This window comes from Alligator sinensis, unplaced genomic scaffold, assembly GCF_000455745.1.
Source record: "Alligator sinensis unplaced genomic scaffold, ASM45574v1 scaffold830_1, whole genome shotgun sequence".
In the NCBI taxonomy this organism is placed as follows: domain Eukaryota; kingdom Metazoa; phylum Chordata; order Crocodylia; family Alligatoridae; genus Alligator; species Alligator sinensis.
Window position 1 is genome coordinate 744070 of NW_005842309.1, and position 23041 is coordinate 767110.

At 39.7% G+C, this 23041-nt stretch overlaps 1 protein-coding gene across 2 annotated transcripts in view; it reads left to right on the forward strand.

The window, feature by feature from the left end:
• The window catches only part of ATP10B (ATPase phospholipid transporting 10B (putative)), a 240216-nt gene that overhangs the window by 214402 nt on the left and 2773 nt on the right, over window positions 1-23041 (forward strand). For both annotated transcript variants that reach the window (XM_025209816.1, XM_025209817.1), the window contains 12 exons: window positions 166-354; window positions 964-1546; window positions 2089-2195; window positions 4325-4451; window positions 6308-6492; window positions 14346-14661; window positions 16535-16611; window positions 16758-16883; window positions 18207-18407; window positions 19914-19994; window positions 20109-20213; window positions 20621-20808. In XM_025209816.1, coding sequence (XP_025065601.1) covers window positions 166-354; window positions 964-1546; window positions 2089-2195; window positions 4325-4451; window positions 6308-6492; window positions 14346-14661; window positions 16535-16611; window positions 16758-16883; window positions 18207-18407; window positions 19914-19994; window positions 20109-20213; window positions 20621-20808 — 2285 coding nt within the window. The remainder of the gene's footprint in view (window positions 1-165; window positions 355-963; window positions 1547-2088; window positions 2196-4324; window positions 4452-6307; window positions 6493-14345; window positions 14662-16534; window positions 16612-16757; window positions 16884-18206; window positions 18408-19913; window positions 19995-20108; window positions 20214-20620; window positions 20809-23041) is intronic.

Here is a 23041-nt window from a genome sequence, read left to right on the forward strand (position 1 = left end):
ACGGAAATTATATCTTTTTTTTTCTTTTTCTCCCTACATTAGATAGGCTAGATGTTTATTCTGTACATGTCTTTCCTTTGTGATCCTAAAATTACTAATAGAAGGGGCAGTTCTGGGCACAGTCACAAATGTAAGGTTCTTATTGAATACATTCTTCTCTTTCAGGAAAAGGATGTGACCCCTGATAGCAGACTTTTGAGGAAAGTAAGAGATGCTGCCCTCCAGATGGAGTCCTTGTCGCCTTTTACATCTAAGGCTACCTTCTCCAGCACTACAGCTACTACTGACTTTTTTCTTGCATTGGCCATCTGTAATACTGTTGTGGTCTCCACAGCAACTGAGCCAAGACAAAGGGTAATATAACTTGAAATACATGAGGAGAGTAGATTCTTTAACCTAATTATCTAACAAAAGTGAGAGCATTCAGTAATTAAATCTGCAGTGAAGAAAATGCACCATTTTGTAATTGCCTTTTGTTTCTCTTATTTTCTGTCCGCAGTGGTGACTGATGCAGCACCATTAAACCGCACATACCTGTCTATGTTCCTTGGTGACTGTTAAGAGCTTGCCAGTTTTCAGTAAAATACATAGACATGGCAGTCTCATACCTGGAGTGTTCCTTTGATATTTTTCCTTATTTACTAAATGAAATATTTAGTCCTGGACACTTCAAGGTTTAATTCAATTCCTTCAGGCAATTGGCAACGTTTTAAGAGGTGCAACTCCACTTTTGCCTATCAGGTATTAGAAGTCCATCAGTAGAGTGCTTCTGAGTTAAGATACCAACTTCACTGTAACTTTTCTACTGTAAGTGCCTTGACAGAGTTAGCTAGAAAAAGGTGGTAGCATTTTTAATGCTATTTGTTAAATGCGTATCAGTGCCCTGAGGTTTGGAACTATGTCAGTGGTTCACATTTGTTTCATTTCAGCTGTAATGTACATAATGTCTTTTCATGTCTCAAGGTGACAGCCCCACCTCTGATGAAGCCATCAGGAATCTCCTTGGAGAGGATTCATCAGCTGTTTCAACGGCTAAAATTAGCAAACCTTAGTCAATCTTTCTCATCAACTCAGTCCCGTTCAGACCTAGGAGCCAGTTTTGAAACAGAGGATAATAAAGAGAATCCAGCTGCCCCCAACTCCTGTGACAAAGATGATGACAACAATGGTGGTGGTAGAATTGTGGTTCACAGGAAGGACAGCACAGGGACTCACAATACCTCTCTGGATGAGGCTTTTGAATCTGTTACTCAGGGCTCTTTGCAAGCAGAATTTTGTTATGAAGCTGAGAGCCCAGACGAGGCAGCCCTTGTCCATGCTGCCCGGGCTTACAGTTTCACTTTAGTGTCCAGGACTCCTGAGCAGGTAACTGTGAGGTTGCCACAAGGTACCCTCCTGACTTTTGACATACTTTACACGTTGGGATTTGACTCTGTCAGGAAAAGGATGTCTGTAGTGGTGAGGCACCCCCTTACCAATGAAATAATTGTCTACACCAAAGGAGCAGACTCTGTTATAATGGATTTACTAGAAGACCCTGCCAGAGGTAATCAGCCAGAGAACTATGATTGTTATTGTTATCTTGTACATGCATAAGTACTGGAAGTCTGCAGTCCTCTCCCAAATAAAATGTTCTATTCAAGCTTTAAAATATAGAAGAAAAATAAGTTCCCCATAGTGTTATTTCTGCATCAAAGCCAAGGTGTTTGTTTAACATGAAGAGTGCCTGGAATATAGAATGGGCTAATTAAGATTCACAGAGAGTCCTAACCCATATGTGAATTGTGTACTCTGCAATAATCGTGTCATAAGGGCCTGACCAATGTATTTTAACTTGGCAACCATGGCACTGTAATATAGAGAAGACCAAGCAATGCTATCCTGCATGCTGTCTGAAAACTGAGGAACATGAATATGCTTTAGAAGATATGGAATACAAAGCGAATGCTTATGATCTGTGAAAGCCATTGCTGTTATGTTAACACCCAAGCTTCCATTTGGCCTGTTCATCATCATCGTTAGTTTATGGTTGTTAGGTTTGGTATGATCTGTGCTTGAAACAAATGACTGACTGCTTGTATGTGACAGATGGCATTGATGTGGAGAAGAAACTCAGAAGAATACATGCCAAAACACAGAAGCACCTGGACTGCTATGCAAGGGATGGCCTAAGAACCCTGTGCATAGCTAAGAAGGTGAGAAGAAATTGAAACAGTGCTATCTGCTAATTATGTTCTGCACATGAACAGATTTATGACTTGAAAAATCAGTGACTTTTGAACTCTGTCACACCTAACCCAGTCTCTAAATGCCTAATTTAGGAAAGAATCTGTCACTCTGGCTGACGGACCAATAACTGCTTCTTGCACCTTTTTCTAAAGCACCTGGCCACATCAGGTGCAGGATGCTAAACAAGATAGATCACTAGTCAGCTCCAATATGGCAATATTACTCCTATTTAGAGTGATCCCAGACAAGATTGAACAAATCCGTTGTCTGTTCCTTAAATTTCATTTAGCATTCAGCTTTCAAACTTCTTGCACTCAGCCTGGAGTAGTATTTTTAGCCTGGTGGTTTAATGGAGAAATTGTCTGGGTGCAGCCTAGGGGACAAATCCAAGAGATCTCAAAGATCTACAGTGCAACCTTCAGAAACTATATGTTCCTTCACACTCATCCTCACTGGGTATGTCTACACAGGCAATCAACACTCACAAAGCTTACTGTGCAGTAAAACACTTTGCAGTGAGATTTCCCTGAGTGCACATTTACACGTGCACCTATTGGGAGCAAATTTGCTCCTAACAGGAGCAATTCAAGGCAGGGATACTCCTGCTCTGCTCTGCTACTATATGGCAGCCAAGAGAAGTTCTAGGCTTCCCCGGGTGCCAGCCCTGGGCTGTCAGGGGGCACCAGTGTCAGGCCTGGGCTCTGACAATGTCCACTGCCCCCTCTGAGGGGGGGCAGACAATGTCCACTGGCCCTGCAGCAGGCAGCTCCCAGGCCTGGACGCTAAGATCAGATTGCCCCCTACCCCTGCAGCTGCCTGCTGCTAGTTCCAATCAATCAGTGTCTATTGAAAAGGCAGGACCATTTTCTTCATTGCTTCTTCCCCTGGCAGCCTTCAGCTGGACAATGCTTGAACTACCGTATTTTTTTCACATGCAATATGCACCTTTTCCCAGAAAGCAGCTTCTGTAAATTGGAATGCACATTATATGCAAGAAATACTGTAAGAGCAGTTTCTGTTGCTTTAGATTAAACCAAAATAAAATCTGTACCTATCCAATGGGAGCTAAATAATTAGCAGGCTCAGCTCCCTGCTACTCAGGTACTTACTGCAAAGAATGTTTTCCTTCTTTCAGCCTTTCAGAAAACAGGGTATATATTATATTATATTATATTATATTATATTATATTATATTATATGTAAGAATATATGATATCTTAAAGACATCATGATAATTTGTAAACAGACTCTGGTAGTTATAAATCACTCTACGATTCAAAATATTGGTGCCCTGTTTTTCCACTTTAGACTGAGGTGTACTTTGCTTAGATTCAGTGGGTGAGTCAATTCTGAAATTCTTGCATCAAAATATTTTTATAACCATATTATTAAATAATAGAAGCGTGATTATGACGTACAGGGTAAGACTCAGGGTATGAGCCAACATATGTATTACCCACTTAAGAAAGGGTGTCTGTGAGCTGCTGTTACAGGAGTGTACATCAGCTGTTAATCCCCAATAGTTATATCTGTGTGAAACTCATAGCATGATACAAGTTAGCTTACTTTGACCCTGAATGAATCAGAGTTCAAGTTGGAATGGTTTTGCTACACTAGTGTCACCACAAAAATCATGCAAACCTAACAGTTGCATCATAAAAGCTTATATTGGCATTCACTGATATTGTTGCAATTGTTACATCTGTCTGCTCACAGTGATGCTCAAATGTGGAAGGGGGAAGGAAACTCATTTTAAAATGTGAGCATCTTCAGTAGCTAAGCAGGACATCTTCTGAAAATGTCCTCTAAATACTTCACCTCCATGATCTCTTCCTAGGCAAACTTTCCATTATGCATACTATGGAAACTTTCCAATATGCATACTGCTGCATGAGAAACTTGGCCCAGCAAGAGCTATCCTTTCTCAAGTAAACAAAGACCACCTTCATTCCAGAGGTGTTTACACAGTTTGATTTGTGGTTCTCTTTTATTCTGTGAACATTTAAGAACGGGTATGTTGGCTGCATACAAAACTTGCGAACTACTGCTCATCTTCAGTTTGAATATACAGCATACCTTTATTACTGTCGTGCAGGTTTTGAGTGAAGAGGACTTTGAGAAATGGGCCAATTTTCGTCAGGAGGCCGAGGCAGCAATTGACAACAGAGATGAGCTACTAATGGAGACAGCACAGCATCTGGAGACCAAACTCACCTTGCTAGGTAGCTAACACACTGAGTAAAATAGTTATGCTCTGATGTGATGTTCTTGACAACCAAAGAGACAATGCCTTAGACAGATGTATATTAAAAGATCTTCTTGTGAGGCTTTGCCAATACTAGGCCCAAATGCAAATAATTATATACCAACTTTAAATCAGGACCCAATTTCCAAGGACAAATATTTTACACACTTAAACCATATTTCAAATTTGCTACACATCTATCCAATGTATACCTGCCTGCTAATGGATTTATGATATAGCTGTGTTCTTCCATGCTTTCTTCCCTTTGAAAAAGCTATTTTTATCATGCAAAAAGGTATCTATCAAGGTGCTTCCACATCACCCATCACTATAATACAATTATTCCATTAAAATGTTTCAGGGTCCTCTATCTTGTGTAAGCAAGGTTCTTCAAAGTTGTCCAAGTTTATTCTTTCTCTACAAATATAACTTTCTTTGTCATCTAAGACGTATATAATTTCAGACTTTTTCTGACTTCAGATACATAATCTCTTCAAGTATTTTAAAAATCATGGTAGTAACCACAAATACTGTTGTCAAAGTCATAGGAAAGTTAGTTCCAGTCATCTAAAAATCTGTCACTTTTGCCAACTATAAAAATGTTCCATGTTTTATATTTAATTTTCTTCATAAGTATCCTTCTTATCTTCAAATACCTGTCTGTAATGTACAATATCACCATTAGATCATCTTCAAGTTGACCTTCTGGAAGAGATAAGAGGAGGAAAGTTGTATATCTTTCATATGATGATTTATCTTCAGCATGAGCTTGGCTTCTGCTTCAAAGATTGCTTATTTTGAAAGAGGAAACTTAATGTACCTTTCTCCTCCTTTGACAGAAAAAGCATCTAACTTGCCAATAGAATGTCTTGCAATGAAGTACTCAAGATTGACTGCAGAATCATATTTTTTCTAGTTCCTGGGGGTGCATCTACATATGTGCTTTACTACTGAGTTGACTAATTAACTCTGCAATAAAGCATCACCATCTACACGTACTAGTGTGCAGTCTGTTAATTAATTCTGCCTTAAGATGATACTGTACTTAATTCTGTCAAAATGCACGTGTAGATCATGGCAGGGGCAGGCTGGGGTACAAGGATGCTAAGGTGCTAGGGCTGCCTGCACCCTAGCCCCACAATTTAGCACCCTCATGCCCCATACACCCCCTCCACCACCCAACACTGCCACCCAAAGCCAGGCCTGACCGCCCATATCCCTTGCCAGCCTGGAGCTGCTCTGCCCCAGCTCAAACTAATGCAGTCCCAGGTGCATGTGTAGATGCTGCGCCTGGGAGCAGCTGACTCCAATGCAAACTGTACCAGAGTTTATGCCATCGCCTTAATCGTACATGTAGATGAAAACCAGAGTACAGTACCTACAAAAATGCATATAATGAAATTATTCAATATATTGTCATTACAGATTTTATTTTTTTTAATGAAACATTTGAGCATCACACAAAATGAATAATCATTAGTCATTGGTGGCTGGGGTTTTTTTAATCTTAACCTGAATGCAATTTTTTTAATGTAGTTAATCACTTTAAAAATATTTAATATTCATCCATATGTTTTCTACAGGACAGGTGTGAGACATGAGGTAAATACAGGAAATCAGCAAAAAGTTTTACCCCAGTGTCAGATCAGTGTAAGATTAACGTTTATGCCTTGTGAAGTCTTCTTCAACCACTGGCTAGTAGCATTGGCTTAGCCATAAATAAATGGTGGATCTTGCTTTACGATAAAAGTTTTGAATATTTTTTTAACATAATCTCACCACATTTTTCAAAGGGAACTAAAATCAGTTCACGTAATCCTCCTCTTTCTCTAGGAGCAACAGGGATTGAAGATCGGCTACAAGATGGAGTACCTGATACCATCGCTGCTCTCCGAGAGGCTGGAATACAAATCTGGGTGCTGACAGGAGACAAGCAGGAAACAGCCGTTAACATTGCATATTCTTGTAAACTTCTGGACCAAAGAGACACTGTCTTTACTATTAATACCGAAAATAAGGTACATCCAAAACAAAGGGAGGGGCTTGATGAGCAGTTTGTTCATTACTTTAATGATGTGAGGTTTGTAAATGTTTGTTTTCATGTTCTATAAAAAGCAAAACAAAAATCTCAAAGTACTATCAAGAAGTGGTCATAGACTCCTTAGACTGTACATAACACTGATTCTGAATCCAAACAGGTTTTATAGATGATGATTTATAATTCACAGATTCACAGAAACTTAGGGCTGGAAGGGACCTAATGAGATCATCAGGTCCAGCCCCCATGCTCTGGGCAGGAAAGACTGCTGAGGATTAAAATACAATGAATTTTTCCAAAATGAAAATGATCTTTAAATATTTACTTGAATCCTGTGCTTGAGAAGGAAAATAATTTGCAGTTAGGTGCCTGATCCCATAGTAGTGTTGATTCTTTTCAATACAATACTTTATAGCTGCATGTTTCCTAATAGAGTTAGTCTTAATAAGATATTTACTAGAGAATGTTTATCCCAGCCTCCTTCTGTGTCAGCAACATTTACCCTTCTCAAGATAGTTCTCACAGACCTATAAAGATGAGATTGTTTTTTACATAGTGTCGATATGCACAATATTACCTGTGTATTCACTGACAATAAGAGGTTTTACAGAGACTAGAACAGGCATACTCTGGCAAACTGCGGGTTAGCGTTTCAGGGTCATCATTGTCAGTCCCTGGTACTCAGCAAAGCACAGTGAGCTTTCCATGGAGCAATCTATAGCTATTTATGAAACCACTAGAGCAGAGCAGGGAAAATGGAGGGCAAACCCTTGCAAAAGGGTAAGTGCCAAAAAGGACAGATGCGAGTATAAACATTTCAACCACTGCTTTTTCATAACTTGAGACAACAAAATAAGACACTGTGAAACACTGTCCTTCTCTAGCTGCACTGAAAGCAGGAAGGCAGCTACCATTCACTTGATGAGGCTACTAACTGTCCACTTACTTGTCAAACCATGGCCAGCTTATTTCAGAGACCTTGTCCAGACCTGGACATTTACTCCATGAGAAGTAAATGAAGCATGCGATAAGAGTTTAGATGTTCCTAGCAATCCAACAGGAAATGGCACAAAAGGTGAGTTAACACTGAAGCCCCGTGGAAAGATTTACCCATTTCCCATGTACTGGAACACCAAACTCTAGACCAAAGGGACTAGATGTTAAATGAGGAATTTGGCAATTAACCAATTAAGCACTTACACCAACCCTTGCACCAATCAAAGGATTTACAGTGGGCGGTCTAAGCTCAGCAAAGTGTTTGCCTACAGCCCAGTGCTACCCTGCCACTCAGATAATTAATAAATTAGACTACACACAGGGAGGAGGGGTAACAAGTATCTATATTTGAATATAAACAACACACAATAACAATAGCAATCTCAAACAATATACATTAATGAACACTAATGAACCGCAATACAAAACCACTCTACCCCAGTGAGGGCACCAGAGGGCAACTTCTGACTCTCACACTGCCAACGCTCATGCAGCCTGTCAGCTGCACCGCTCACTCGCACAAGGGAACAGTGAGGAATACAGAAGGAAATATTGGTTGCCACCTCCAACCCTCACCCACTCTGCACTCACTCTTCCCCTCACAAACAAAGACAGAGAAATTAGGGATTCAGCTGACCCTCCAGTCTGGCCTGGTGTTGGCCTTTGGCTGCAACCCCAGCCCTCGTCCACAATGCAGAGTACTAACCACTATATGATCACGGCCACACTGATCCTCCTCAGTCAGCCACGCTCTAACCCTCCTTGGTCAGGGGTCACCCGCACACGCACACACTGTTAAAGCACAGAGGTGGAAAGGGATCTCGGAGTCATTAGTGAATCCAAGATGAACATGAGCCGCCAATGCCAGACCACAGCCAGCAAGGCCAGCCATACCTTGTCATGCATCCAAAGGTGCATCTCAAGCCGGTCCAGAGAGGTGATACTCCCCCTCTATGCGACTTTGGTCAGGCTGCAGTTGGAGTACTGTGTCCAGTACTGGGCGCCGCACTTCAAAAGGGATGTGGCCAGCCTGGAGAGGGGTCAGAGGAGGGTCACCTGCTTGGTGAGAGGGCAGCAGGACAGGCCCTACGAGGAGAGACTGAAGGAGCTGAACCTGTCTGCCTACAAGCTCATCAAGGGGGATCAACAGCAAATAGGCAGAGCTCTTTTCTCCCCAGCACCACCTGGGGTGACAAGGAACAAGGGTCATAAGCTGATGGAGAACAGGTTTAGGTTGGAGGTCAGAAGGCAATATTTTACAGTTAGGGTGGCCAAAATCTGGAACCAACTTCACAGGGAAGTGGTCCTCGCCCCTACCTTGGGCAAATGCAAGAGGAGGTTGGACGATCTCCTGTCTGGGGTCTTGTGAACCCAGAATTCATTCCTGCCTGAAGTTGATCCCTGCCTGTGGCAGGGGGTCAGGCTACCTGATCTGTTTAGGTCCCTCCTGACCCTAGCTACTATGAAACTATGGAACTACTATGTTTATGGAGAGATGCACCACACAGCCAACTCCTGAGTGGTGGAGACACTGCTCACTTTCAACCATTCAGTGGTGGAGCTATACAACTATGATTACATGATCCACTCTCTACACACCAACAACAACTAACCAGCCAACCAACCAACCAGCCAACTCCACTCAAAAACCTCTCTCTCTCTTTTATAGGTTCTCTCATAAGTCACCTATCAATCATTCCAGTAACCAATCACCCATCAATGCACATATCACTCTACGCTTCACATGGCCTTCTCGGCCAGTGCACACAACACCTGTTGCCATCCAAAAATATCCACTCATTTCACCTCATGAGGACTTTCCTACCCTACTGAGGCTCAGTTACATATGTTCTCCTCCTAAAACTGGATCAACTCCTAGGAAAGGTTAAGAGTTCACCCGGCCTGGAACTTCCCAGCCCATGCTAAGGGATGCTGCAACCTTGGGTACCAACATTGGAACCTTATTTGAAGGACAAATGGCCATAAATGGATTTAATATTGACCTCAGCTTACTGGTGAACTATGCAAGAGAGTTTCAGTCCATGACTAGCTACCCAGACTAAGATTATTGGTTCCAATGTGAATCTAAATGCTTCAGCATCATGTTCCCACTAAATATATATACATTCTTTAATACATAGCGACTGCCACTTCAGGCACATTCTACACTAGTGATAATAAATGTTGGAGCATGCTAACTTGGCTGTTACTCTACTACCATCCTTTTTATAAGCACTCTTCAGGTATTTGAAGACTGTCATCAAGTCCCCCACAGTTTTTCCTTCTCCAGACTAAATAATCCCAGTTCTTCTACCTTTCTCTTTTATAAGTCCTGTTTCCTAGACCCCCAATCATTCTTATTTTGAAGCCAGAGGATAGAGATCTGTGTTGTTGGTCTTAGGTTGGTCTTGGATGGAATCAAAGATTCCCAGTTCCTTCATTTAGTTTTTTTGTGTCCAGGCTAATCATTGGGCATTTATACACATACCTTTCTGTCCCATGATACACCAGACATCCGCCACTTTGGAGCAGACTCAATTAACCAAGCCTGCTCTGCATGTGAGCTGATGTGCACCACATGCAGTTTTATAAGCATCAGCATGCAGAAAATTGTGGCAGTGCGCTTTTGAACTAAAGTACCTCCAAGGTGTTTTAGTTCAAAAGCACACTGCACCATTTTCTTCGCACTGACACACATTTTGCCACTTATACAACTGCATGTGTCACAGTGCCAGGCACTTTTCAAAGCACCCAGCACTGCAGCACTTGCACATGTAAAAAAGCCCATTAATCCTATCTGCCTCAATGTCTCTCTCAGTAGAAGCTGCACCTTTTATTTACCTCCATAGAGATATGGAAAGGGTTAATTAAATAACTCAAGTACTTTGAACATGAAATGTTTATTATGATGTATAATTTTGTAGTCTAGTTAGATGGCCTACTTCCTGGCTTCTTTTGTCTGTGCTTTGCAGCTCCCCAAACAGGAATAGGATTCTATAAAATGTCTCTTTCTTTTAATGTCAATGGAAATAGGAATGCATGCAAAGACGATACAGAATTTGGCACAGAATATGTTCTCTGCTTCAATGTGTAAATTTCATTTGATATGCGTGTCTGCTTAAAGGAAAGTGGAATGAATAAATTTAGGCTGGGAATTAGAAGGAGGTTTCTAGCCATCTGGAACAGTTTTTCAATAGGTAGTTACTGCTTTTAAGATTGAGCCTGATCAGTTTATGAAAGAATTTTGTGATGTAGTTGTCTGCCATAGTGAGGGATTTGTCTCACTGACTCAAGAGGTCTCTTCCCCTCCTAAATTCCTATGTATTTTACTAAGCGTAACGTCTTGTGAAATTGAGCTGGTGAGAGATACACACATTGCACAGACACTTGCCTTTGCATTTGAAGTTCAAGTTTCTGGTTTCTAATGGGCGTTTATGATACTTCTGTCAGAGATATAAGACAGAAAAATGACACCGTTAGTGACATGAGTGATAACAGGAGTTTATCATCGAGTGTGACATGATTTCTATCCTTCCTCAGTTTTAACTCAGTAATGTAAAAATGAACATTACTGTAAAAAAGCATTTAACTAGTAAAATTGTCAAGTCCATAATCACTTAAAGGCTTCATAGGAGTCATCATAACTAGTTGACATTACATGGCAACAGTGGGTGCGTATGTCAGATTCTTCCTGCCCCAAAGGCACAAGCCCCTCCCAGTTAAGTTAAAGGGAAATCTCCATTAACTTTTACCAATGTGGGAATCATAACACACAGCCAGGCTTTTTTATCCAGTCCAACTGGGGCCACAGTATGCACACAGTAGCCAGTTCACTACTAGAGTAAAGTTCTGGTCATTATATTGGAAATTTTACTCTCATTAAGTCTTTTTTTAGCCTTCTGGTCATGCAGCATTAACCTTTTTGACCATAGCTCCTTAAGGACAAGTGCATTCATCCTCAATACGATGTACTTGGACACTAAAGATAAATATACCCAGTTAGGAACCTTGAGGTGCCCTTTTTTCTACCCAAAGTCATATAACCCAGGCTTCATTCCAGCACAGTTAAGAAACTTCCTGGACCTCTGTATAGTCTACTGTCACCACCTCTTGTTCAAACAAACTGAGCACATTACTCTTTTTGGCTCCTCAACTTGCTACCTAGTTTGATTTTCAGTGTCAAACCATTCTTGGCTCCTTATCATTATCCAACTTCCTCCTTTGTAGAGGAAAAGTGAAGTTTGATAACAGTGTCAGTTGTCACTAGAGACAGGTAACTGTCAGTGAAAGCTATGAGTTTCTGGCAGCGATAGTGGGGAAATTAAATTTGCTGGGTTGACTTTAAGAAAATTGAGTTTCTCACTAGACACAGATCTTTCTTTTAATCACATAGACTCACTGTGACAGGCGTGGCACCCAAGGGCTGCTGTGGTGCCCCCTAGTAGGCGCCCCAATCCTGTCAGGCCCTCGCTCCTGTTCCCCAGGGTCTTGCCCCGCTTCCTCTTCTGCCATGCCTTAGTGTTGAAAGTAATGAGGGGGGGCTGCCCTCCAAGGCCAGTGAGCCAAGTTGCTCTTGCTCCCCCTCTCTCTTTCTCTTCCCCAATATTCATTCTCCGCTCCCCCCACCCCATCCCTCTTCCTCTATGTGCCTTAAGGGCTAAATTTGCAGTCTCCTTCCACCCCTGCAGGCATGCCCAGGCCTCGCAGTTGTTACTCTATTGCCATTTGATCCCTTGTTAATCATCAGCTTTACTAGCTTTAGCCTACAGGCTACTCTGGCTGTTGACTGATGGCCCAGGCACACTGCCTCTGGCCTGGCTTTTCCAGCCTTCACTTCGTTAGCATCCAGGCCCTTGGCCCTGGCTTGCCCTGTTTCAGTCCCCGTCGTGTCCCTGCCCAGGGGCAAATCATTTCTCTCTGCCTCCTCTACAGCTTTTAGGTTTCAGCCCTACATAGCCCACTGGGACCCTGACCATGACAGGTCTGCATGCTGGGTGCCCCTTAGCACTTCTGTGGCCTCCAGTCCATCCCTTATAGCCATATCCAGTCCTCTGGTTATACAACAAACCTAAAACACAGGTATCCTGCACTTGCAAAGCTCACCTCCCACAAATGATAACTCCCAGGGATAAACCTGTTTCACCCTTATGGATAGCCCCATTTCCCTGGGTGTTGCCTCCCCACAGTCAGTATTTCCTGTGGGAGCTCCTTTCCCTGCAGCTTGCAGGGCCTGACTGCCCACCCAGGCTCAGGGACGGTGCTTATCTGCCCTGGAGTCCCACCCCCTTTCAGTAATCTGGCTTCCCCTCCTGGTCATGCACTGGAGTCTCTAACCCCTTAATCAAGGGTCAGCTGGTATCCGGCCACTCCACCCTCTTAAAATGCCAGGGGCCTCAGCTCCCTGGAGCTTGTTCCTTCTGTCTGGACCAGCTGCTTCAACTCTCATTCTCATTCCTCACAGTGCTCTCCTGAATGCCATTTGCCAGAGATCCCCCCTTCCTGTGGGCTGCTTTGGCATCTGCTCCAGATGCACTGATAGAGTCTTCTCTCCCCACTTCCTTGAGTCTGAGTAACAGGGTTTAGGTCCCCTGTTACACTCACCAAACACTAGAAATTATATGACTCCCAGGTGGCAGACCACTAGCCAGTCTCCTTAGAGTTAATTCAAAAGATAACTTATATTTTCAATATAATTCCTGGTTTACACAGAGAGAAAAGGTGCCTCTCCTCAGGAGACTTTTTACATTGTTTTAGAAAGCAAGCTTGATGTGGCTTTCTATTAGATGTCAGAGGTACATTTGATTTCAGAACCTCCCACTTAAGTGTAATTTAAAACTTGCAGCATCCTACACCTGTACTTTATGCAACATAAAATGAAAATAACATTTAAGAACTGAATCACCACTCAGTAAGGCTGACAGAGAAGGTAAAAAAGAGAGTGATAAGCTCTTTGGGCTGTCAGTACTACACCACAGAAAATGACGTTTGCACCAATAGAGACCTGGGTAAATATAGGATTGCACAGTGTCTTGTCCTGTGTTCTTGTCATGTCCTACCAAAAAAACCTTCCAAATTGTTTAAGTGCCTCCTTCAATATGTTTATACTGTTTAAGTTGCTAAGGATTGTATCGTTTAAAAGATGTATTTGGTTCAAAATGGGACAAATGCAAAAAAGAAGGAAAGGTATTTTGGGATTAAAACACAGGAATGAGCACTGTTAGAACTTCTGACATTGTTTAGCAGGCCAGCTGAATGATTTGAACCAGTTAAGGCCAGTTTTTCTAAATCATAAGAACTGTCATTTACTGTGTCAGGTCCATCTTGCCCAGCATCCTTTGTCAACAGTGGCAAAAAATCCCTGACTACTCTTACTAATCTGGATTTCTTAATTTCTCTATGGCAGACTCCCTCCTTTTTGCAGAAATAAGAATGAGCTTTTACCATCCCTCATATGAGTGGTAAGGCTATATTCATTATTGTTAGCAATGCCTCATACTCCTTACGTTCGTACAACAATAAATAATATGTATTTTTTTCTCCAAATTCTGAGCACTACAGAGGCAAATGTAGACTCAGTCTTCTAATTTGTACTTTATTTTCTTTTTAAATTAATAGTCATATTGTAGACCAATAGCTGCTAAGATGCTCAGTGTTTTTAACATGTGGATGGAGGAGCTGGTAATAACATTGAACTAATCTCCAGTAAACTAGTAAACTAGTGCTTTCTGCAACCAAATGGTCATAAAGCTCCTGTGATGTTTTCAAAGATATGTCTACTGGTTATACTGTAACATGATAAATAGATACGTTTTCCATAACATACTCATTTTCTCACAGGAAACCTGTGAATCCCTCTTGGATTTGACCTTGGAAGAAGTGAGGAAGAACTGTGGCATTAAAAAAAGCAAATGGACATTCTTTGGCATTGGTCTGCCATCTTCTCTACCAGCTTCCACAGGCCCTGTTCCTGAATTTGGGCTGGTTATTGATGGGAAAACATTGAACATTGTCTTCCAAGGGGAGCTAGAAAGGAAGTTTCTGGAGTTGACAAAGTACTGCCGCTCAGTTTTGTGTTGCCGGGCCACTCCTCTCCAAAAGAGCAAGGTGGTCAAACTAGTTCGGAGGCAACTAAATGTCATGACACTGTCAATAGGTACTAAGTTTTCTTTGTCTCTTGCCCGTTAATGCCAATTTGATCACATGATTGTTTACTTCATTGAGGGTTATGAGCATATACTGAATATTGGTGTATAATCTTCACCCTGAGGTTCCTTTAACACAGACGTAGTAAAAAGATTGTCAGATTGTTTAACCTCAGCAAACAGCTATGTATTGTAAGTTAAATTTCCTCAGAAAGAATCTCATTCTGCTGCTGTTGAGAAGCTTCACCTCCCATTAAAAGGTACTCACTTTCCATGGTCTACCACTCATTCTCCTCCCCTCCCACAGAAGCTGCTTCCAACTATTCTAGCTTTGAGGAAGGAGGGGAGACAATCAATAAGAGCTCCTGCTCTATATTTTAATTATTCCCTTTTACTGCCTTTTTTCTGAGTTGGTCAGCAAAGTTGTATACCCAGATCAGTATTAGATACTGATTTCATTTTATTTTTTTCATTTGTATGTAAAGTAGTTAATGGAAAATCCTTGAAGCATCATGTGTGAGTACTTGTAAGTAAGTCTATTAAAAATTCTTGCAAAGCTGACTTAAACCCTTTAACACAAAATGCTCAATAAATCAAATAAAACATAATATGAGAGGAAAGGATTGATAAATATCTGAATTTCTAGATTTTTTTCAGAGTTCAAAATATAAACTTCATTTTATTTATGCTCTTTTTCTAATCAATCCTCACTCATAGTCTATGTGATTACATGCAAACCTAACTATTTGTTCTCTAGTCGCTGATCATGAATGTTCTTCCAAAATTACAATCGACTGAATTGTTGTCTTAAAATAAGTTTTTTTACACTGTATAATTTGCAGTATTTCTGTGTGTCTTTGTAACTGAGTCAAAGAAATTTACAGAAAGGATCACTAAAAAAGCATTTCACATTATTATTTGGTTTTCACCAAAGGAAAAAATATAGTTATGACTGTATTAATGTGCTTCCTTACTGAATTCCAAGCAACACAGAGTGCTTGCTAGATGGAGCAAGATAAGATTTGTTAGCAAGTCATCACAATATTTAGTTGTAAGACATTTTTTGTTATAAACCCTATTTCTCACATTCATCATTTTTAAAAATATTCCCTCAGGCTGAATTCTCCCTGCTTGGTGTCTGCCTAAAATTGAGCATTTTAGGCCTTTTGTAATTTGATGGGGAAGGGGAGGGATGGACAATTTTGTTCTCACTTGTGGCTTTAGTTGGTGTTTTTGGGGAAGGTCATAGTCAATAAGTTGAACCTGGAAAAGCAAATTTATATTGTATAAAGTCCATAACAAATGTATGTGCTTTAGGAATTTGAGAAAATATTGTAGTTCAAATACATAACCATAAGTATCTCCTACTCTGTCACTAAGTCCACTATATAATATATACACTCACTTAGTTTAACTGAGTCTCATCACCCATATAAAGGTAATAACTTTATCTGCCCTTTATTGTTAGGGAAATTTTCGGACTGATGACACCAAAGTGACTCACCACCTTACATGTTCAGGGTATAAAGTACAGAGATTAAAATTTTGCTCCACTGAATTCAGTGGTAATTTGGCTATTGGCTTTAGTTAGGTTAGAATTTCACCCCAAGACTTAGAGTATTCAGAATCTCAGAGGAAGTAGATTTCCAAACTGAGAATAGAACTTATGTTTCTTGACCAAATGACACACACATACTACTAACCGTAAGGCAGGGCATCAGCCCCCTTACTATAGATGCACATTACTATTAAGACTCCCTTGATTTATCAGTAATTTCTTTTTAGACCTTGTCTGGAGATAAGCATAGAAGCTGGACCAACTAGCATTATAATTCTTTCCTAAATGTTCATATGTCTTAAAGTCAGTTCTTTTATCTATTCCAGGTGATGGTGCAAATGATGTGAGCATGATTCAAGTGGCTGATATTGGAATTGGTATATCTGGTCAAGAAGGCATGCAGGTAATCCATTAAATTAGTCTCTTTTCTGAAATCTGCTATATAACTTCCATGCAAAATGTATGCAGTAGTAGGTTGCTGCTTCACTTTGACATATTGGATAAAGAAACAGATTTTTAATGAACAATTCTGATACTGTTTTTTTTGAGGCTGTGATGGCCAGTGATTTTGCAATATCTCGATTTAAGCACCTCAAGAAGCTGCTTCTCGTCCATGGACACTGGTGCTATTCTCGCTTGGCAAAGATGGTGATTTACTACTTCTACAAAAATGTGGTAAGTCAAAAAGGATCCTGGATGCCTTAATTTACTTCAGTTAAGCTATCTTAAAGTACTTCTGCATGTTCCTTTAACTTCCATCAAACTAATATTCCTTTTTTCTGCACTTAACCAGTTTGTTTGCTTCCATATGCACGCCTACTACTGAACCTCTGAAGTATTGGGAAAAGCAGTATCTAAATCTTTCACTGCAGAAGTTTGATACAATATTATCCCAAAGGAGGAAAAATCTCAAAGTTTAGTAACATTTATTTACTAGCTGAAGAAACTTTTCACTAATACCCATGAGTCTCAAAGTAAAATGTACTACCCATTTACATAAAGAACGGAAGATTATTACTCTGAGAAAATGGGAGATGACTCTCCATTAGACAACAGTCGCCTGTGAAACCTGTGAAATTTTGTGTTTAATTTTATAGGAACCACTTGCAAGCACTGGTGCAGTCATATCTAGCTTTTTTATTAAAAGTTTAATGTATATGCAAATGAGCTATGCATTGAAGAATAATGTAAAGTGGCTAAACTTGATAGTAATACAATTTCTGCAAAGCAGTGCAAACAAATCCATTTGACTTGAAATATGCTCTGAGCATTAAAGACTATTTACTGAGAATTCAAAGCATTTCAATTTAATTTTTTTAAGTCACAATTTTAAATAAGAATCATGGCTTTATCAGTATTAAAATTTGTAATAGGAAGCAAAACTTTTTTTCCTGAATGAGCATGTTTTCAGATCCTAAATGATAGTTATTTGCATCATGAAACAGCTTTCTAAACTGGGATGCTGCTGTACTATTATCTCCCCAGTTCTATTAGGAAGAAAAAGACCTTTGATTCCACAATCAAACCCAATTTTATTACAGGATTTATAACCTGGTGCTCAGAACCGTGAATAATTTATTTAATTACTCTTTTAAAGGAAACCTAACAATATGAATACACTCTGATGTATCCATTTAAAACTAAAATATCCCATAATGGTTTTCTACATTGGTTAAATATAGAAAGGCCAGGCTACTTGTTTAAGATAACTATGGAGAAAATGATGTGTCTTAGGGAAGACTGGCTCAGACATACCTTATACCCCACAGGACCTATTGACAGGGACCCCAAACAGAGAAACCCCACAGAACCTATTGACAGGAACCCCAAAGAGAGAAACATATACCAGCATAATTAGGGATGATCCAAAGAAGCAAACCTGGAAGGTGTGTGACTTCATGATTCTAGGAGTCCAAAATTTAATCATGTTCCTATACATTTCTGAACATTCAGGATGCTGAAAATATGTACCACTAACAGATTGTCTCTCTCCTCCAGAACTATGTCAATCTACTATTCTGGTATCAGTTCTTCTGTGGATTCTCAGGAGCCACCATGATTGATTACTGGCAAATGATCTTTTTCAACCTCTTTTTCACTTCCTTACCTCCCATCATTTTTGGGGTGTTGGATAGAGATGTTTCTGCAGAAACACTTCTAAGTTTGCCTGAACTATACAAAAAAGGGCAAAATTCAGAGGTATGTCATACTGGTTGTTAACCTGGTGCAATTCTGCTATTATGTTGGATGAGTCAGTAGAAACCTAGATGCTCCCCCAACTTGAAACTACTTTGCTTGGTTTGATAATACCCATCTAAAGATTGTGTAATTGCTAGAAACTAGTGGCTAGAATCTTAGTAGAAATGTTGATTGGTTGATGTAAATGGGAAGGGGAAGCATAACTTCATTGACATTAGTGGTGTGATACACTGATGAATGAGGCCCCATACATTGAAACCCCAAAAAGCATATGCTTTAATATTAGGAAGGTTTTATGTCTCTGACCTAAGGAAAGATGAAGTGTTTGAGCATTTAAATAAAGGATTTGTTTTTCATGAATAGGGGAAGGAAGGTAGCAACAAATAAAAGCAGAGTTGCAGCGTAAAAAATAAAAGCAAAAACAGCATGGCTGTCCCATGGTTAAATTCTGGTGAGGTTGGAGGATTTTAACATAGAGATGAGTCCTGAAGGAAAGGCTTTTAAAGTGAAGATTGCAGTAGAAAGTGACAAGTAAACCAGAGGCTTTATGTCAACAGAAGGCTGGCAGGCTCTTTGTGTACTTTTCTGGACTTATGTTTTGAAAAAGACCTTTTAATGCACAAAATACTTCTCTTTTTGTCACTATTACAGTTTGGTGTCCAAGCTACTTCAGGTCTGGACTGTTTTATTTTTCACTTTGAATACTTAGAGCTTGATAAAAAGCATGGCATATGAAAGCAATTATTAAAACCTTTTCCACAAAGTCCCTGTCAAGTTCAGTGTGTCAGGCTGATCTTTTTATTTATTAATTTATATGCACCTTTCATATATGTACATGCATATGCATTTTTCCTATTTTTCCTGTCATTTTAAAATGTTGAGCCTAAATTTGACTCAGCTACTAATTACTAGCAGTTAACCATATTTTTCCCCAAAGGGCCTGTTTTGACCTTTCTATTCTAGATTGCAAAACTGTGGAAATATAGTCCTAATGCACCTGGGCTATAATTTTCAGCACTACTGAGCACTCATTCAGATTGTCTTCACCTGATATTATGAGAATCCAGCCCTTTGAGTGAAAAGTGTGGAAGGGAAATCATTTTGCCAACAGAGTCTATAAAGACATTCCCATCCTCTTCCATGCCACATGTGGGGAGTATTCTCCATTTTTTCAAAACATTAAGTTGTTGCTGCTCTGGCATACTGACTGCTTCATTGGCAAAGTGAAAGAGCCTGCTAAATCTGCCACCATCACTGTGAGCCTGTCTCCCCTTGAGCAATGGCATTACAAGTTGAGAGAGAGTGAGAGAGAGAGCCTTGACAAAGATGTAGACATATCACATTTACCAAAATTCAGTGGTCCATGGAAACGTGATTTAAAGAATATTACTTGGCCCACCCTGATAACCTTTATAGGAGTTCAGGCTCTTAAAGATGATGAGTTAATGCTTGAAAGAAAACAATGTTTGTCCTATGACAAAGATGGTTGTCCGTAACTTCCTACAGATCTACAAGTTGTCAACGTTTATCATTGCCATGCTGGATGCCTTCTACCAGAGTCTTGTCTGTTTCTTTGTCCCTTATTTTGTAAGTACACAAAGCATTCAAATTGTCTCTTAACAAAAATGAATTAACAATCCCAATTTGTTCACCTATGTATTATGAGTTGTCAAGGTTCATCTGAATCTCTCCATTTTCTAGACATATGAGGGTTCTGACATTGATGTTTTCACATTTGGAACTCCCATCAATACCATCTCTCTCCTGACTATTCTCCTACACCAAGCTCTAGAAATTAAAACTTGGGTATGTATGTGAATATATGACAATTTAACCTCAAGCTTTCTTTATATGCAAGTGAGCTATTGCAATAAGTCAAAAATGATGATTTGTCTAGAGATAATTGCCTCCCTGGAATACCAACAGACTTTGATTATACAGTGCCTTTGGGACAGGACAATAAAGAATTGTTGTGTAGTTAAACATGAGAATGGGAGCATTGCACCATATGCTTTAGGAAGATCGTATTATTTGGAAGTTATCATCCTGTGAATTACTTTTATGAAGGAAGGGGGTGTATTTCTTCTGCTTCACTTTTCAGTTACATGAGACTTCAGGATGTTCCTCCTTTCAGTCACACTGCACATCTGTCTCTCCTAAGATTTAGCGTCAATTGTTAATATTATCACTGTTGCTTCCATTTCTGTTCGCAGACACTGTTTCATTGGATCACAATGATTGGAAGTGTTGTACTTTACCTCTTCATCTCAACTGTCTACAATGCTGTCTGTGTTGTTTGTAACCCTCCCACCAACCCCTACTGGATTATGGAGAATCAGATGTCAGATCCTAGGTTTTATTTACTGTGTTTCATTGCACCGGTCCTTGCTCTTTTACCGAGGTTTGAACATTTGCTTGTTTTCCTTCTCAATATTGTTTTTTTAGGAATTTGTGGGCACTAGGATAAAATAGCAATAGTTTTTATCTATATCAAGTGCAACCATTCCTATAGGTGCCTCAGAAGCATATTTAATCCACTAGAGAGCCCGCCTGATGGAGTCAGGTCTAAAGCAGAAAGATCAGCAAATGAGGATTCAGTATACTTGGGTTCTAATCACAGTTCAGTCATTGACTCATGCAATTAATATAACCTTAAATATATAAACCACTTTGTTTCCCTGCCTCCATTTCCCATCAATAAAATGAAAAAAAGAATCCTCTTGAAGTGTTTTGAGATTTACCAGTGACAAACAGCTATAAAGATGCTCATTATTATGGGTATTAATATTCAATATGCTAATGGTGGCTAATAAGTACATTCTTAGGATAGCTTTTGAATTGTTCCCAATTGTTCCCAAATCTTGAATACAATAATCTTGTATTACTTCCATTACTTTACTCCATTATCACATATCATTAAATATTGCAGTTTGCATCATAAAATGTGTCGGTTAAATTAAGATTTTTTTTTTATATAAACGATCTTCCTATGCCCAAAATCATGGCTTGCTATCTGCCAGAAAACAAATACAGAGGAAAATAATGTTTGAGGATAACATTGGTTTTTATAGTTTAGTAGACAGGTAAAAACATTACTTTTGTTTCCTTGCATATCTAACTACTAATACCTCAGATTATTAAAAGTCAAATAATTTTTAAAACAAATCTGTTTTTCCCAAGTGATGAATCTTGTTCCCTTTTTAATTACTTTGAGCTTGGATAGCCAGACAGACTAGAAGTAGGGTGAAACAAACTAATTTGCTTCTCTCTTTCAGTTGGTAGGAATACACTGGAACTGTAATAGTCATAAAGACATTTTCATTCATATTTGATTTTATTAAACCACTTTTCAAACAAATCCTAAAATCTGGACCTAAACCGTATTTTAAGCCCTTTTTCAATTAGATAATTTAACATTTTTCTCAACTACTCTGTCTCTATGTGTATTCAGATTTATTCTGAGTAATACAAGCTTCAGGTAAGGATGATGTGGCTCATGGCTGAGTGAATGTTCCACATCTCCAAGGAACAGCATCTTTTGACAATGTTTTTTTCCTGAGTGATTTTTTTCTATTATTATCAGCCCATATTCACAATGACTTTTTTTTAGCCCTGAGCTTTCTACATCAGACACTTGGTTAAGAATTCATATTTCCACCCTGGGAATTCAGCAATGTTAAGATACTTGCTGCCTCGGCAGGATACTGAGCTTAAAGATTTGTGCCTGGATAACATCAAGGTAGGAGCACAGCTGTTCCTTCATGCAGGCATCCCAGATTATTTTCTTCAGAAACTTCTGTTCACACATAATCCATCTCCAAGTCCTATACAGAACTCAGTTACAGCAGCAAAGCACTCCTTCACAGCAAAGCTGTGAAATACAGCTCATACTTAAATTTTCAATTGGCTCATCTTAGTATGCGGTTTGTTCCTTATCTTCCCTGGATTCCACTTGGAGCTCATAGCTTTAAGGTTTCTGGCTATCTCTAGAAGGTAAGGTAAATATAAAAGAGCCTCAAGTCCTCCTTGTAGCTACAGATTCTTGCACTCCCTTTATCTATAGGCTTAGGTTCTGAATCCCATCTGTTGTTCTGAGATGGACTCACCTGCATGCCCATGCTTTTGTGCCAGGAATTTGTATGGCTCTGAGTGGTAGTTCTGGTAGACATAGTCCATAGACATGGCAAAAAAAGCAGTTACATGCTTTCCCATTTAATATTCAAATGAAAATCTAAACACCTGTGAGCAACACCTTTCATGTAGCTTTCTCAGCTTTCAAGTACTGCCAGGAACAGGAGAGAGAGAGGAGGTTCATAGAGGAAGTGTTAGAAGCAAAAAGAAGATGCTGACTTCTGCAGTTTCACCTTCCTCTGTATCTCTATGCCTCCTTTTAAAGGAATGTATCACTTCACTTTCCAACTATTGGCTCTCTGTGCGTAAAGCCAACCAAGTCTCTGCTTGTCCTTCTATCAGTGGTGACCTTAGGGTTGTTGGGGCCCTGGGCAAGAGTCATTTTAGCCCCTTAGAGGCTTAATTTTGATGACCTATAAGCAAGTCAGACATTTTCAATTTCAATTACACTTTGCCCTATCCATGAAACTGCAATGAAAGTATCTTAATCCAATATTAATAAT